Source organism: Pan paniscus, chromosome 6, assembly GCF_029289425.2.
Source record: "Pan paniscus chromosome 6, NHGRI_mPanPan1-v2.0_pri, whole genome shotgun sequence".
Classification (NCBI taxonomy): Eukaryota; Metazoa; Chordata; class Mammalia; order Primates; family Hominidae; genus Pan; species Pan paniscus.
In genome coordinates, this window is record NC_073255.2 from 89,749,034 (window position 1) to 89,763,655 (window position 14,622).

General features: G+C 48.8%; 1 protein-coding gene across 1 annotated transcript in view; it reads right to left on the minus strand.

Moving 5' to 3' along the window:
• Nucleotides 1-6,673: 6,673 nt before the first annotated feature.
• LOC117981049 (speedy protein E12) overlaps nucleotides 6,674-14,622 on the minus strand; it is a 105,782-nt gene continuing 97,833 nt past the window's right edge. Inside the window, exons 6-10 of the mRNA XM_063605847.1 lie at nucleotides 11,913-12,131; nucleotides 10,822-10,880; nucleotides 9,514-9,599; nucleotides 6,856-7,099; nucleotides 6,674-6,733 (exon numbers count right to left, since the gene is read on the minus strand). Of these exons, the coding sequence (XP_063461917.1) occupies nucleotides 6,674-6,733; nucleotides 6,856-7,099; nucleotides 9,514-9,599; nucleotides 10,822-10,880; nucleotides 11,913-12,131 (668 nt within the window). The remainder of the gene's footprint in view (nucleotides 6,734-6,855; nucleotides 7,100-9,513; nucleotides 9,600-10,821; nucleotides 10,881-11,912; nucleotides 12,132-14,622) is intronic.

Here is a 14,622-nt window from a genome sequence, read left to right on the forward strand (position 1 = left end):
CAACACCTTCCACTCCTCATTCTTGAGGGATTAGGGATGGAGGTCATGCTTCTGTATCGACTTCATGCTGACCAGGGGCACTTAGTCCCCTAAAGTGAGAGGAATGAAACTCTTGGGCTTCTGAGTTCAGATGAGTTCTGGGGTCACCCGGAGTAGCTTGAAAGGCTGGTATTGTTGTAATACCAGCTGAAGGTGGAAGTGTTGGATCCTGGAGGACAAACAGCTCACCATCCATTTAAATAAATAGGACCAAAAAGTAACAGAACAGTGGCCACGAGGGGCCCCAACAGAGGAAGAAACCAGGTGAGGTGTGGTATAGTGGACTCGACTGCCTTCTAAATCTCAGTGGTTGTCCGGGTGCGGTGGCTCACGCCTGTAATTCCAGCAAAAGAAGAGCCGAGGCAGGGTGATCACGAGGTCAGGAGTTCAAGACCAGCCGGGCAAACATGGTGAAACCCCGTCTCTACTGAAAATACAAAAATTAGCCAGGTGTGGTGGCGTGTGCTGTAGTCCCAGCTACTAGGGAGGCTGAGGCAGGAGAATTGCTTGAACCTGGGAGGCGGAGGTTGCAGTGAGCCGAGATTGTGCCACTGCACTCCAGCCTAGGTAACAGAGCGGGACTCCATCTCAGTCAATCAATCAATCTCAGTGGTTGAACTACCCTTGATATGGTTCAGCTCTGTATCCCCAACCAAATCTCATGTCAAATTGCAATTCCCAGTGTTGAGGGAGGGACCTGGTGGGAGGTGATTGGCTCGTGGCGGCTGACGTCCCCCTTGCTGTTCTCGTGATAGTGAGTGAGCGCTCATGGGATCTGGTTGTTTAGAAGCGTGCAGCCCTCCCACTTCACTCTCTCTGTCTCTCCTGCTCCACCATGGCCAGAAACGTGCCTGCTTCCCCTTCGCCTTCTGCCGTGATTGTCAGTTTCTTGAGGCCTCCCCAGCCATGCTTCCTGTACAGCCTGCAGAACTGTGAGTCAATTAAACCTCTTTTCTTCATAAATTCCCCAGTTTCCAGTAGTTCTTTAGAGCAGTGTGAAAACAGACTAATGGACCCTTCTGGTTGAAGGAATGTAGCCATTCTGCTTGTTTAACTATTTCCTTTCTGTTCATCTCTATTTCCCGGGAGGTGTTTATCCAAGTGCAATAGGAGATATTGGTGACTGCAGAGTCCCCTCAGTGTTCTGCTAGTAAATAGTTGAAGGTTGATCAGTGATCTCCAGCATTTTCAGTCTGGCATGGAAAAGCCCCCATGTAACTGGTAAAGGTATCAGTAAGCACCAGGAGGTATCTAAATCCACCAGGAGCCATAGGCATCATGTTGATGTCCATTTACCAGTCTTCCCTGGCAAGATTCTCTGAATTGTACTGCCTTGGCCAAAAGAGGTATGGGAGGGGCTGGGCACAGTGGCTCACGCCTGTAATCCCAGCATTTTGGGAGACCAATTCGGGTAGATCATTAGAGGTCAGGGGTTCAAGACCATCCTGGCCAACATGGTGACATTCCATCTCTACTGAAAATACAAAAAGTTAGCTGGGTTTGGTGTTGGGTGCCTGTAATCCCAGCTACTCGGGAGGCTGAGGCAGGATAATCACTTGAACCTGGGAGGAGGAGGTGGCAGTGAGCTGAGATCTCGCCATTGCACTCCAGCCTGGGCAACAAGAGTGAAACTTCATCTCAAAAAATAAAAAAAGAAGTCTGGGTGTGGTGGCTCGTGCCTGTAATCCCAAGACTTTGGGAGGCCAGGATGGGTGGATCATGAGGTCAGGAGTTCAAGACCAGCCTGGCCTAGATGGTGAAACCCTGTCTCGAGTAAAAATACAAATATTAGCTGGGCATGGTGGCACACACCTGTAATCTCAGCTACTCAGAAGTCTGAGACAGAAGAATTGCCAAAACCCGGGAGGGAGAGGTTGCAGTGAGCCGAGATCGCGCCACTGCACTCTAGCCTGGGTGACAGAGCAAGACTCCGTCTCAAAAGAAAGAAAGAGAAAGGAAATTCCCCAGGGAAGTACCTCAGCTTATTTCATGAAGAGGTACTGAAGGAAGCAGAGGCATGTGGAGGACTTCCCCACCTCGTGCAGCTATTTGGGCCATGGCGTCTGAAATGTATTATTTCAGAGTCACCCCTTTGATGACCTTGGCAGTGGACTGCAGTCATCTGTTTAGGCCTTTCCATGGCCCGTGTCAGTGCCGGTATTTCTGTCTGTTGCACATTTGATTTCCTTGCTGTTGGCATTTAGAAGGCCCCCTGTTTCCCAGATCACACCACGGGCATGGACTGCAGAGATTGCGTCTTGTGAGTCTGTAGAAACAGTCAAGGCCTTGTCCTCTCTTAGGTCCAGAGCTCAGGTTAATGCAGATTTTCCCAGCCGTCTGTGCTGAAGTCCCTGTGGGGAGGCTCCCGGCTGGTTTCCTGTAGGTAGACAGCTACACATCCTGCCCTTCATTGGCTTCTTTTCATGAAGCTCCTGCTGTCTACAAAACATGTCTCCCTTTTCTTCTTGAACCACATCTCTGTTATTGAAACTCTAGAAGTCAGCCAGGCACAGTGGCTATGCCTGTAATCCCAGCGCTTTGGGAGGCCAAGGTGGGCGGATCACCTGAGGTCAGGAGTTCAAGACCAGCCTGGCCAACATGGCGAAACCCTGTCTCTAATACAAATACTAAAATTAGCCAAGCATGGTGGCCACTGCACTCCAGCCTGGGTGACAGAGCAAGACTCTGTCTCAAATAAAGAAAGAGAAAGTATCATGCTTTTCAGAGTTCTGTGGGTTGTTATAGTGAATTATCAAACCTGAGGACGTGGTGGGAACCTCCAAATTTGCAGCCAGTTGGTGAGAAGTACATGCGGTCTGTGGATACCCAAGCTTGCAGCTGCATCTGAAGCGAGGGCAGCCTAGCGGGGGCTGGTGGCCTTAACCTGTGGCATTTGATGTAACATCAGGGAGTTGACATCAGAATTACATCACACAGGCCAGGTGCAGTGGCTCATGCTTATAATCCCAGCAATTAGAAAGGCAAGATAAGAAGATCGCTTGAGCTTGAGTCTGAGCCCGCAGTGAGCTATGACCGCACCACTGTACCCCAGTCTGGGTGACAGCACAAGACCCCGACACCAAAAATAAAAAAGAAAAATCACAAAGAATTGCATGGCAGAGTGCCTGTCTTTCACAGCTTGAACTGTTGCAGGAACTTTCTTTTTTTTTTCTTTTTTTTTTTTTTTTTTTTTTTTTTTTTGTGATGGAGTCTCGCCCTTTCACCCAGGCTGGAGTGCAGTGGCACCATCTCGGCTCACTGCAGGCTCCGCCTCCTGGGTTCACACCATTCTCCTGCCTCAGCCTCCGGAGTAGCTGGGACTACAGGCGCCTGCCACCGCGCCCAGCTAATTTTTTGTATTTTTAGCAGAGATGGGGTTTCACCGTATTAGCCAGGGTGGTCTTGATCTCCTGACCTCATGATCCGCCCACCTCAGCCTCCCAAAGTGCTGGGATTACAGTCCTGAGCCACCGCGCCTGGAGTTTTTTTTTTTTTTTTTTTTGAGAGGGGTTCGGGAGACATATTCTCTGCTAGTGATTCTCCTGCCTGGTCTTGAACTCCTGCTGGGATCACAGGCGTGATCCACCACGCCCAGCCACCTTTAGAGTTTTCTTACCACCTGGTTTTCCTCTCTCAATATCTTTCTCTCATTTCCTGCTTTAAAACTCTAGCTTGAGGTCTGGGCACAGTAGCTCATGCCTATAATCCCAGCAGTTTGGGAGACTGAGGCGGGTGGATCACTTGAGGTCAGGAGTTTGAGACCAGCCTGGCCAACATGGTGAAACCTTGTCTCTACTATTTTTACAAAAGTTAGTCAGACGTACAGGCGGGTGCCTGTAGTCCCAGCTACTTGGGAGGCTGAGGCAGGAGAATTTGCTTGAACGCGGAGGTGAAAGTTGCAGGGAGCCGAGGTTGTGCCACTGCACTCCAGCCTGGGAGACAGAGTGAGACTGTCTCCAAAACAAACAAACAAACAAGCAAAAAAACCCTGTAGCTTGGGATCAGCCTTCTCTTCTGTTGTTTTTCTTTAAAAAATAAAAATTAAAAATAGGCTTCAAGTGATCCTCCCGCCATGACCTCCAAAACTGCTGGGATTGTAGGTGTGAGCACTGCACCCAGCCTTATGTTTTTTTCTACATAAAAAGCAGCACAGGATTATCTTCCAAAGCTAATAAATATGTTCAAATAACCACAACCCCATTAAGGAAAAATGTCACTTGACAGCAAATAATCAATCCAGACCACAATATGATCACACTCACTGTGAAGGTGAGAAAAGTTCATCTTTATTATGTTTCCCCAAGAGATGCACTGCACTGTTCTCTTGAAAACACACAGCTCGTGTCCTCCTTTAGAACACACATCCTCTTTAAAGTAACATACAAACATGCCAAAACAAGATAAAAAATTCCATCTGAATTCTCACATTTCAAACATACACTAAATATCAAATAAAAATTTATTTTTACAAGAATTTAGGGGAACTACCACATAGCTATTAATGTAATATATATGTTAACTAAGTATCATAGATAAAAACCATGCTCCCTTCAGCAGCACGTGTAATAATAGATACCAAGATTGAAAGGTAAAAGATTTAGGATGAAAAGAATCCTCTCTTAAAAAGGAAAACAAAATTATATGTATGTGTATACAACAGTTATAACACCCATCACACAGCTTTATAGAAACAGCATCTATTCAAAAATACCAGTATTTCCAAAATATTTAAAATAATATTGAAAGTAATAATAATATTTAAATAAATAAATATAGTTAATAAATATTTCAATAAATAAAATAATATTTAAATAATTCTATACCCATGCTTTTCAAAATAAACCAATAAAATAGATAGTATATATTAGACATGTTAGTATATATATCTGAGACATGTTAAAAATCACAACGGAATTCTCACAATTCAGTCACAAACCTAAACAGCAAATAAAAATTTCTATCACCAGAATTATGTTTTTTTCTGGTGGGGAACTACCAATAGCTATAAATAGAAGAGATTATTATGGAAGTATCATAGATAAAAAGAGTGCTCGCTTCAGGAGCACATATAATAATACAGAAAAAAAATTAAAGTTAATAAAAGATTTAGGATAAAAAGAATTCTCACTTAAAAATGAAAAGAAAATTATCTTTATGTATATATAACAACTATAACTCTCATCAAAGAACTCTACAGGAACAGCATGTTTTCAAAAGTACAACAATTTCCAAACTATTTGAAATAAACCTATTAATAATTCAATGGCCAACATTTTCCAAACAAACCAATAAAATACAGAGTGTGCATGAAGCTATCTGTTACAGTCTGTGGCACTCATATTTCAGAAAGAATTCTGTGCCAATCTGAGCCCCTGCACTGTGCCTTCAAATGCTCCTGGACTGTGGCAAGCAAGTCCGTAAGAAACAGGACCTCCAGGTTCCGTCCCAGGGAGGTTGGCATTCAGCAATATAAAAAGGGAGGTGGTGCCGCAGGAAAGGGTGGAACTGGAAACACTCCTGGTTTCTTACTTTTCTCCAAGGACTCCTAGAAGTACCCCACCCCACCCCTGCTCCTTGGAGGACAACGTGATCACTGTATTCAGCTCTGTCAAGAATGGTCCAGGTTCTTCTAGATGATCTGCACAAATGGTTCCTCTCCTCCTTCCTGATGTCTGCCATTAGCACTGGAATAAAGTTCCTGCTGAAAATCCACATCTCCCCTGGGTCCGGTGTTCTGGAAGTGAGAGAGACAATGTCACACCTCAAGGAGGCAGCTCTCTAGACAGGAAGGTTATTCACGTCCCATGTCAAGTCTAGCTAGAGTTCAGAGCAATTGAGAAGTGCAATTTTATCTCCTGCCTTTCATTCTATACCCTGCTTCTGAACCATCGTGTTCAACTGTGAAACTCACGCTTTGGTGACCCTGACTCCAAAACTTAATACACCCAAGGTCAGCCCCAGTGCTCTGCTTCATAGCAAGGACTTTGGGTGGGTCTTCCCAGGGAGTAGGGCACCCTCAGAGAATGTGGCTTTGGACTTCATCACAGCTGGGGCCTTTTGTGTCACTTCAGATCTAAACTTGTAACCGTGCTAGATCTGTTTCTAATGTGACAACATCACAAACCACGAGTCCAGATGCCTAATCCATAATCCTACCTCCTCATGACAAAGTCTCATGCTCTGTGCTCAACATGGTTAGCTGCACAAGATGTAAACCAAAGCTTCACTGAACCCTCGACCCAAATCGGTAACTCAAGTGCGTCAATCATAATGAACCTCCCCGAACTCAGTATTTATGATTATTTTTGAGGCAGGGTCTCACTCTGTCGCCCCGGCTGGAGTGCAGTGGCAGGATCAGGGCTCCCTGCAGCCCCGACCTCCCAGGCTCCAGCGATCCTCCTGCCTCAGCCTCCTGAGTAGTTGGGAGTAGAGATGCCTCCCACATCGCCTGGCTAATTTTTGTATTTTTGTGGAGAGGGGATATCTCGCCACGTTGCCCAGGCTTGAAGCCAGATCAAGCAATTGGGTTCCTTGGATTTCCGAAATAGACCCCAATATTCTGCCTTTACCCCGGAGGATGCAGATGTACCTTCTCTCAGGCCGATGACCTCAGGCCTCCACGGTCCCTGGAGCTCTAGGAAAGGTGGGCGCGATCTCGCGCCCACACCCAGTGCTCTGGGTCATAAGCCTGGATCTGGAAAAACAAACGCGCTTTGAGAAGACGGGGACTCCCCAGGATACCCCTCTCTCCCCTCGTCCAGCCTCCAGCCCACCCGATTCCTCCCCACATCCTCCACGTCCCCAGGCCCCACCCACCTCCTCCAACTCCTCCGGGGAAACCCAAGCCCTGCAGCGCATGGAACAGAAGAACTGGAACCGACGCTTCTGGAACAAGGCTATCTGAGAGCAGTTCTTCCTGGCCCTCGGGTTCATGTAACGGCATAACTGGAACCAAAGCTTAGGGAGCAAGGGTATGCGAGAGCGGGTCTTCCCGTACAGGAAGTAGAAGATCTTTTGTTTGGGGGCCTCGTCGTCCTCCTCCATGTCATTGGCCAGATAGCTGAGGACAGAAATCAGGTTGCTGCTCAGAGGCACCACCAGGAGAGACCTCCGGCTGAGTTCAGCTTCCCAGAGAGGAAGGTAAGTCCCTAGCTCAGGACTGGCACCCACCCTGCAGAGAGCCACACCTTCCTCAGGAGGGCTCTGCTGGACAGAGACCTGATCAAGGGCGTCTCCCACTCCTTCAGGATGGAGACAAAAACCCAACTGGTGACCAAGAGTGGTGGCTTAGGCCTGGAATCCCAGCACACTGGGAGGCCGAAGCGGGAGGATCACTTGAGGCCAGGAGTTTGAGACAGGCCTGGGCACCATAGCAAGACCCTCGTCTCTATTAAAAATATAAAAAATACGCCAGACGCGGTGGCTCATGCCTGTAATCCCAGCGCTTTGGAAGGCTGAAGCAGGTGGATTGCTTGAGACCAGGAGTTTGAGACCAGCCTGGTCAACACAGAGAAACCCCATCTATACTAAAAATACAAAAATCAGCCTGGTGCGGTGGCACACCCATTAGTCCTAGCTACTCAAGAGGCTGAAGCATAAGAATTGTGTGAACCCAGGAGGCGGAGGTTGCAGTGAGCCAAGATTGGGCCCCTCCATTCCAGCCTGAGACACACAGCAACACTCTTGTCTTGATAAATAAATAAATAAATAAATAAATAAATAAATAAATAAATAAATACAAACTGTCCAGGTGTGGTGGCACAGCCCTGTAGTCGGAGCTAATCAAGAGGCTGAGGTGGGAGGATCGCTTGAGCCCAGGATATGGAGGCTGCGGTGAGCTATGATCTCACCACTGCACTCCAGCTTAGGGGACAGGGCAAGTCTGTCTCAAAAAAAAAAAAAGCAATTGAATACATTGATATTTTGCCAGGACCCTGCCTTCTACAGGCATCTAGTCTAATGGCACTGGGAGTAATCAGAGGAGGTGTCCTAATCCCAATGTCACATTATAATAGGATGTAACTGGAGAGCTACGGGCATGCAGAAGTTGGAAGATGAGGGAAGGCATCACAGAGGCTGTAGGGTGAACCGACTTCAAGGAATGGGTGCTTCCCTTCAGAACCACGTGTGTGGGACACCCAGACAGAAAACACAAATGCAAAGTCAAGTGGAGGGCATTTGGAAGGAGCAGTGAAGCCAAGCCAGGAAACACCAAGATGGCGAGCCAGTGTGGTTGTAGAGATTGTAGAGAGGGTGGAATTGGCACTGTGGACCCTGGCCTCGATAGAGAAAGACATCAGCTAAGGAAGTTGTTCAGGTGGGCGGTGAGGTTGTCGTGCTTTGGAAAGATGTTCAGGCTGCACTAGGAAGCCCCTTGGCTTGGGGAGAGACTCCAGGAAACCCCAGCAGGGAGCATTTGACAGTGGATTCGAGTGATGCAAGGGGGACCTGGACTGTGACCTCTGTCACGGGAACCCAGAGGAGGTTGATGGCTTTTGCGGTTGATGTGGGAAGGAGAGAGAGAGAAGAACCGGAAACGTCTGCTTGCTGGGGGAAGTGTCATGTCCGCTCCTCCGCTCCTTTTCTTCTCCCCTTAGGAGCGGTTCATGGTTCCTTTTGTTTTTTGTTCTTTTTTTGTTTTTTTTTTGTTTTTTTGTTTTTTTTTTGAGACGGAGTCTCATTCCGTCGCCCAGGCTGGAGTGCAGTGGTGCGATCTCGGCTCACTGCAAGCTCCGCCTCCCAGGTTCATGCCATTCTCCTCCCTCAGCCTCCCGAGTAGCTGGGACTACGGGAGCCCGCCACCACACCCGGCTAATTTTTGTATTTTTTTTTTTTAAGTGGAGACAGGGTTTCACCATGTTAGCCAGGATGGTCTCGCTCTCCTGACCTTGTGATCCGCCCACCTCGGCCTCCCAAACTGTTGAGATTACAGGTGTGAGCCACCGCACCTGGCCTGTTTTACTCTTTTATTTGTACACTGGCATTGGAGTTTGTTTTGTTTGCCTGTTTTTTTTTTTTTTTTTTGAAAAAAAGTCTCACTCTGTTGCCCAGGCTGGAGTGCAGTGGCTCAACCTTAGCTTACTGCAACCTCCACCTCCTGGGTTCAAGGGGTTCTCTTGCCTCAGCCTCCCAAGTAGCTTGGATAACAGGTGCACACCAACATGCCCGACTGATTTTTCTATTTTTAGTAGAGACGGGGTTTTGCCATGTTGGCCCGGCTGGTCTCAAACTCCTGATCTCAGGTGATCCGCTTGCCTCGGCCTCCCAAAGTGCTGGGATTACAGGCCTGAGCCACCACGCCCAGCCTGAGTTTCTTTTTAGAGACAACAGTCTAAGATACTATAATCCTGTCTTTTTTGTACACAGAATAAAGAGGACAAATAGGTGAAAGAATAAATGAAAGGCTGCAATCCCACTTCCCCCGCTGTCCCAGGGCATTGGATATTGATGGATAGGAGGCAGCAAACCACTCACAGAGCCAGGAAGAAATGAATGCGTTGGTATTGCCAGGAGGGGAGGCCGGCCCGGCTGAAATACGCTATGACCATAGCCAGGAGATACTGATGGAGAGAAAGGAACACAGAGAGGGAGAGGTCACATCTTGGGAGAGGAAGATTGTGGAGATAGTGGAATGGGGGTCTGGGGAGGGGTTGCCCATCAGAGAAGGGACCTCAGCATTGGGGTGACTGTGCTCATGTGGAAATTGCGGGGTGGAGGGGTATTCGAAGGTCGGATGCAAATCCGAGAAGCCGGAGGAAGGGTTTTCGGTGATGCTCCCAGGATGGTGGGCTCTGATGGGATCTTGGGAGGGGGTGTGTCTAGGTCGGCTGGTGTCAGGAGGGTCTTTTGTGTGCCAGGCAGAGAACTGTCCCAAGGAGCTGAGAGTAGAGGGCCCAGGAGCTTCAGGACTGCAGCCAGACTGTGGCCCAGGGCTCAGATCCCAAAGGACCCATAGGAGAGGCAGGGGCCACTCATTCACTCTGCAAGAGACCAGCAGAGTCCTGAGAGAGATGCTGACAAATCATAAAAAGACAAAGAATAGCCGGGAGTGGCAGCTCAAGCCTGTGATCCCAGTACTTTTTGAGAGGTGGAGACAGGAGTATCACATGAGCCCAACAGTTGGAGAACAACCTGGGCAACACAGCGAGACCCTGTTTCTACGAAGATTTCAAAAATTCATCGAGCATGGTGGCATGTGCCTAGTCCCAGCTCCTCAGGAGTCTAAGGAAAGAGGATTGCTTGAGCCCAGGAGTTAGAGTGAGCTATGATCATGCCACTGTACTCCATCCTGGGGAGCAGAGCTGGACTCTGTCTCAGAAAAAAAAATGTGTGGGTGCCAAGACTCAAGACCATGGGAGCTGGTCAGACACAGTGCTGATGTCTGTAATCTCAGCACTTTGGGAGGCCAAGGCGGGTGGATCACCTGAGGTCAGGTGTTCGGCACCAATCTGGCCAACAGGGCAAAACCCCGTCTCTACTAAAAACACAAAAATTAGCCAGGCGTGGTGGTTCACGTTTGTAATCCCAGCTGCTTGGAGGCTGAGGCACGAGAATCGCTTGAACCCAGGAGGCATCAGCTGCAGTGAGTCAAGACCGAGACACTGCCCTCCAGCCTGGGCAACAGAGCAAGACTGTGTCTCACAAAACAAAAACAAAAACAAAAACAAACTGTAGGAGCATCTGGTGGGAGGTGGTGGAGGGAGAACTGTGGGTTTGGAAGCTGCGCCCTCCCGCTGGCCGTGCGTTAGAACAGGAACACAGTTACATAGAGAACAACCTTACCTTGTCCGACACCCTCAGATCTTTGTCCCAGGCCAGGAATCTTTTAATGACAGGATCCTCTGTGATTAGAGAGCAGATATCAGCGTGAGAAGCAGGACAGGGTTTCCGTGGGAGCAGCAGGGCAGTGAGGAGAAGTGTGCCTCCCGGGGGAAAGTCTCAGGATTGTGGCCGCGGGTGAGGTGGATGGGAGAGGGGAGAATGACTTTCACTGGGCAAGGGAGAGAGGCTCCTGCTCTGAGACTCCCCTGAGAAGAGGCCGAAGGAGGCCCTGGGTGTGAGAATCTACAGGATGTAGAGCTGGGAATCAGCCAGGACCCCCTCCAGCAGACACGGAGGGACCACTGCAGAGTCATAAAGGAATTCCCATCATTTCCTCATGAGGCAGTCACACATCAGGGTGTGACCATGGCCTTGGTATCCCTCACTATGGATGGAAACACTTAGGTTTAGAAAAGTCGGTAAGAAACATTAAGTTTCAGAGGGCACAGCTGAAACCACTTTTTTGATTTTTGATTTTGTTTTTCTTTATTTGATTTTTATTTTTATTTATTTATTAATTTATTTTGAGACAGAGTCTTGCTCTGTGGGCCAGGCTGGAATGCATTGGCCTGATCTTGGCTCACTGCAACCTCTGCCTCCTGGGTTTAAGCAATTCTCCTGTCTCAGCCTCCCGAGTAGCTGGAACTACAGGGATGAGCTACTGTGCCCAGCCTTGGTTTTTCTTTTGACGCAGACTTTTGCTCTGTCACCCAGGCTGGAGTGCAGTGGTGCAGTCATAGCTCACTGCAGCCTCAAAGTCCTGAGTTCAAGCAATCCTCTTGCCTCAGCCTCCCAACGTGCTGGGATCTCAGGCGGGAGCCACAGCGCCTGGCCCAAAACCAAGCTTTCTTATCCCAAGCACCGACCTTTATCAAGTCTACCTAATCCTCTGTTGTCTCCTAAGTGTCCCTCATGAGTGATCACTTCAGAGTCCTCCCGCATGGAGAGCTCACCCACTGGGGCATATTTTTCCCATTGGAAAAGTGTGGTTATTGGAAGTTTCCTCTTTAGAAAGAACAGGATTGGAGGTGCTCTCTGGGGTGTCCTCCTACCAAGCAGCCTGTTGAAGGCCTCGTAGTACTCAGGGAGCACGAGCGACACTCGCCGTCGCTTCGCCTTCATCTTGAGGCCACACAGCGTCTCCGCCACCCAGGTCTCCTCAGGCTCAGGGGCGAGCTCCTGCTCTGGCTCATCGTCAGATTCATCCAAACACTCCCTCTTCCTTTTCCAGCCAAGGGACTTACGTGGGGGGCTGGGATCTACCCCAGGGGCTGAGTAAAGAAACCAGGCCACCGTGTAATGCTTCTGCAACTGATCACGTTAGACCCCGACCCCAAACCCCAAACCACTCTCCATCCTCCCCAGCCTCGCAGACTGCTGGCTTCTCCAAGCCACCTTTCTGACTTTCTCCTCTGCTCAACCCCATGTGCCACTCCTTCCCCTCCCCATTCTTCCCTCTCTCTGTCCTCAGAACACTGCCTCATATCCTTCCCTGGTCCCTGGCTCTCTGAGTCCCTCTTTTTTTTTTTTTTGTTTCGAGACAGAATCTTGCTTTGTCACCCAGGCTGGAGTGTAGTGGTGCAATCTCAGCTCACTGCAACATCCATCTCCCGGATTCCAGTTATTCTCCTGCCTCAGCCTCTCAGGTAGCTGGGATTACAGGTGCCTGCCATAATGCCCAGCTCAATTTTGTACTTTTAGTAGAGACAGGGTTTCACCATGTTGGCCAGGCTGGTCTCAAACTCCTGGCCTCAAGTGATCCGCCTGCCTTGGCTTCCCAAAGTGCTGGGATTACAAGTGTGAGCCACTGCACCCAGCCTGAATTTCTCCATTCTTCCCACACACCCTCCCCAGGTTCTCCTTCCTGACCTCTGACCTTTCTTTTTTTCTTCCTCTTTTTTTTTTTTTGAGACAGCATCTCACTCTGTCACCCAGACTGGAGTGCAGTAGCACGATCTCGGCTCACTGCAACCTCTTCCTCCCAGGCTCAAGTGATTCTCCTGTCTCAGCCTCCCAAGTAGCTGGGATTATAGGCACACACCACTACCGCCTGGCTAATTTTTGTACTTTTAGTAGAGATGGGGTTTCACCATGTTGGCCAGGCTGGTCTTGAACTCCTGACCTCAGGTGATCTGCCTGCCTCAGCCTCCCAAAGTGTTGGGGTTACAGGGGTGAGCCACCACGCCTGGCCCCCTTCCTTCGTCTTAGTCAATCGTATGCCACCTCTTCTTCCTCCAGTCCCCTCACCTGATGGTCCCGACACTTCATCATCCACCACCTCCTGGAGGGGGTAACCTGAGGTGCTCCGCTGGGGGCTCTGCTCTTCCTGGGGCTGCGGTTGATGGCTCATCATGATCTTTCCCAAAATCTGTCCCATCTCACCGAACCTAGTCTCTGTTCTGTCCTTGGTCTTCTTCTGGACACTGCTGGGATCCAGAAGAGTGTGTTATCAATTCTCGAGGCTGGGAGAAGTCAGGAGTGGAGAACAGCTCTGAGAAGTTACTGTTGTCCAACTGAACTGCCAGGTGCCGACAGAGTCCGGTCCCTCCAATCAGGAAGGTCGGAATCTCTGATGTCATCGTTCATGCCAACCTGGCAACTAGTTTGAACAAAAACACATGTAACTGCCAGGCTGATCTCTTGTCCTGGAGATCCTGGGTGAATGGTATCTCCTGCCACTGTCCCAACCTCAGACCACTGTCCAAAAGCATCTTCAGGGTCTCCGCATCCCTCTGTTCCCTGTCCCAGCAGAGGCTGTGTCCTCTCCGCTCAAAGCTTGAAGCGTATTGGGGTCTCCTCTTCTCTGTACATGCCCGTTTCAGAGTCCGGTCTGGTGGGAGAGGGATCAGGATGGGAAAGAAAAGTAGGGTAAGCAGAAACGATGAAACCTTACAAGAGTGAGATTATCATGTACAAGAGATCCCAGGAACATTGACTTGATGAAAAAGTCACATCAGAGCACTCAATTTGGCAGAGCTTTTCTGCCGAATGTCTACTGACATTCACTGTCCGAGATTCTGTACTGGGGGTACACGCGTCCTCTGCCCTAAGGCATCTTTGAGTCCAAGAGATATTTTGAGGACTGGAAATCATAGGAAACTGCCCATGAGTTCACACATATTTCCAATGGTGTCCCCAATTTCAGGGAGTCCACGGATCACCTAAAGCCAGCCCCTCCAGTTTGGCTAAGAAACTCTATATATCAAGTTTTGTATCATATGTATTGCTCTTAACTCAGAAAATTCCACCATTTTTGGCAGTGGTTTATTTATTTATACCATTGAAGGAAATGGTTTATTTATGAATCTATATTATGGATATTCTATAAGATACTGGGTGTACAAAAAGACTAAGTCGAAAAATCTCAGCTGTGCACAGTGGCTCATGCTTGTAATCCCATCTCTTTGGGTGGCCAAGGGAGGAAGACTGCCTGAGGCCAGCAGTTCGAGACCAGTATAGGCAACATAGCAAGAGCCCATCTCTAAAACAAAACAAAACAAAACAAAATTAGCCAGGTGTCGTGGCTGGCACCAGTGTTCCAACAACTTGAGAGACTGAGGTGGCAGGAGGATTGCTTGAGCCTAGGAGTTAGGGGCTGCGGTGAGCTGTGATCGTGACACCGCACTCCAGTCTGGGCAACACAGCAAGACCTTGTGTCAAAAAAATTCTTTTAATTAAATATAAAAGAGTTTCATGACATTCAGAGACCATCCAAAGAACCTGTGGGTTCCGGCCAGGCACAGTGGCTCACACCTGTAATCC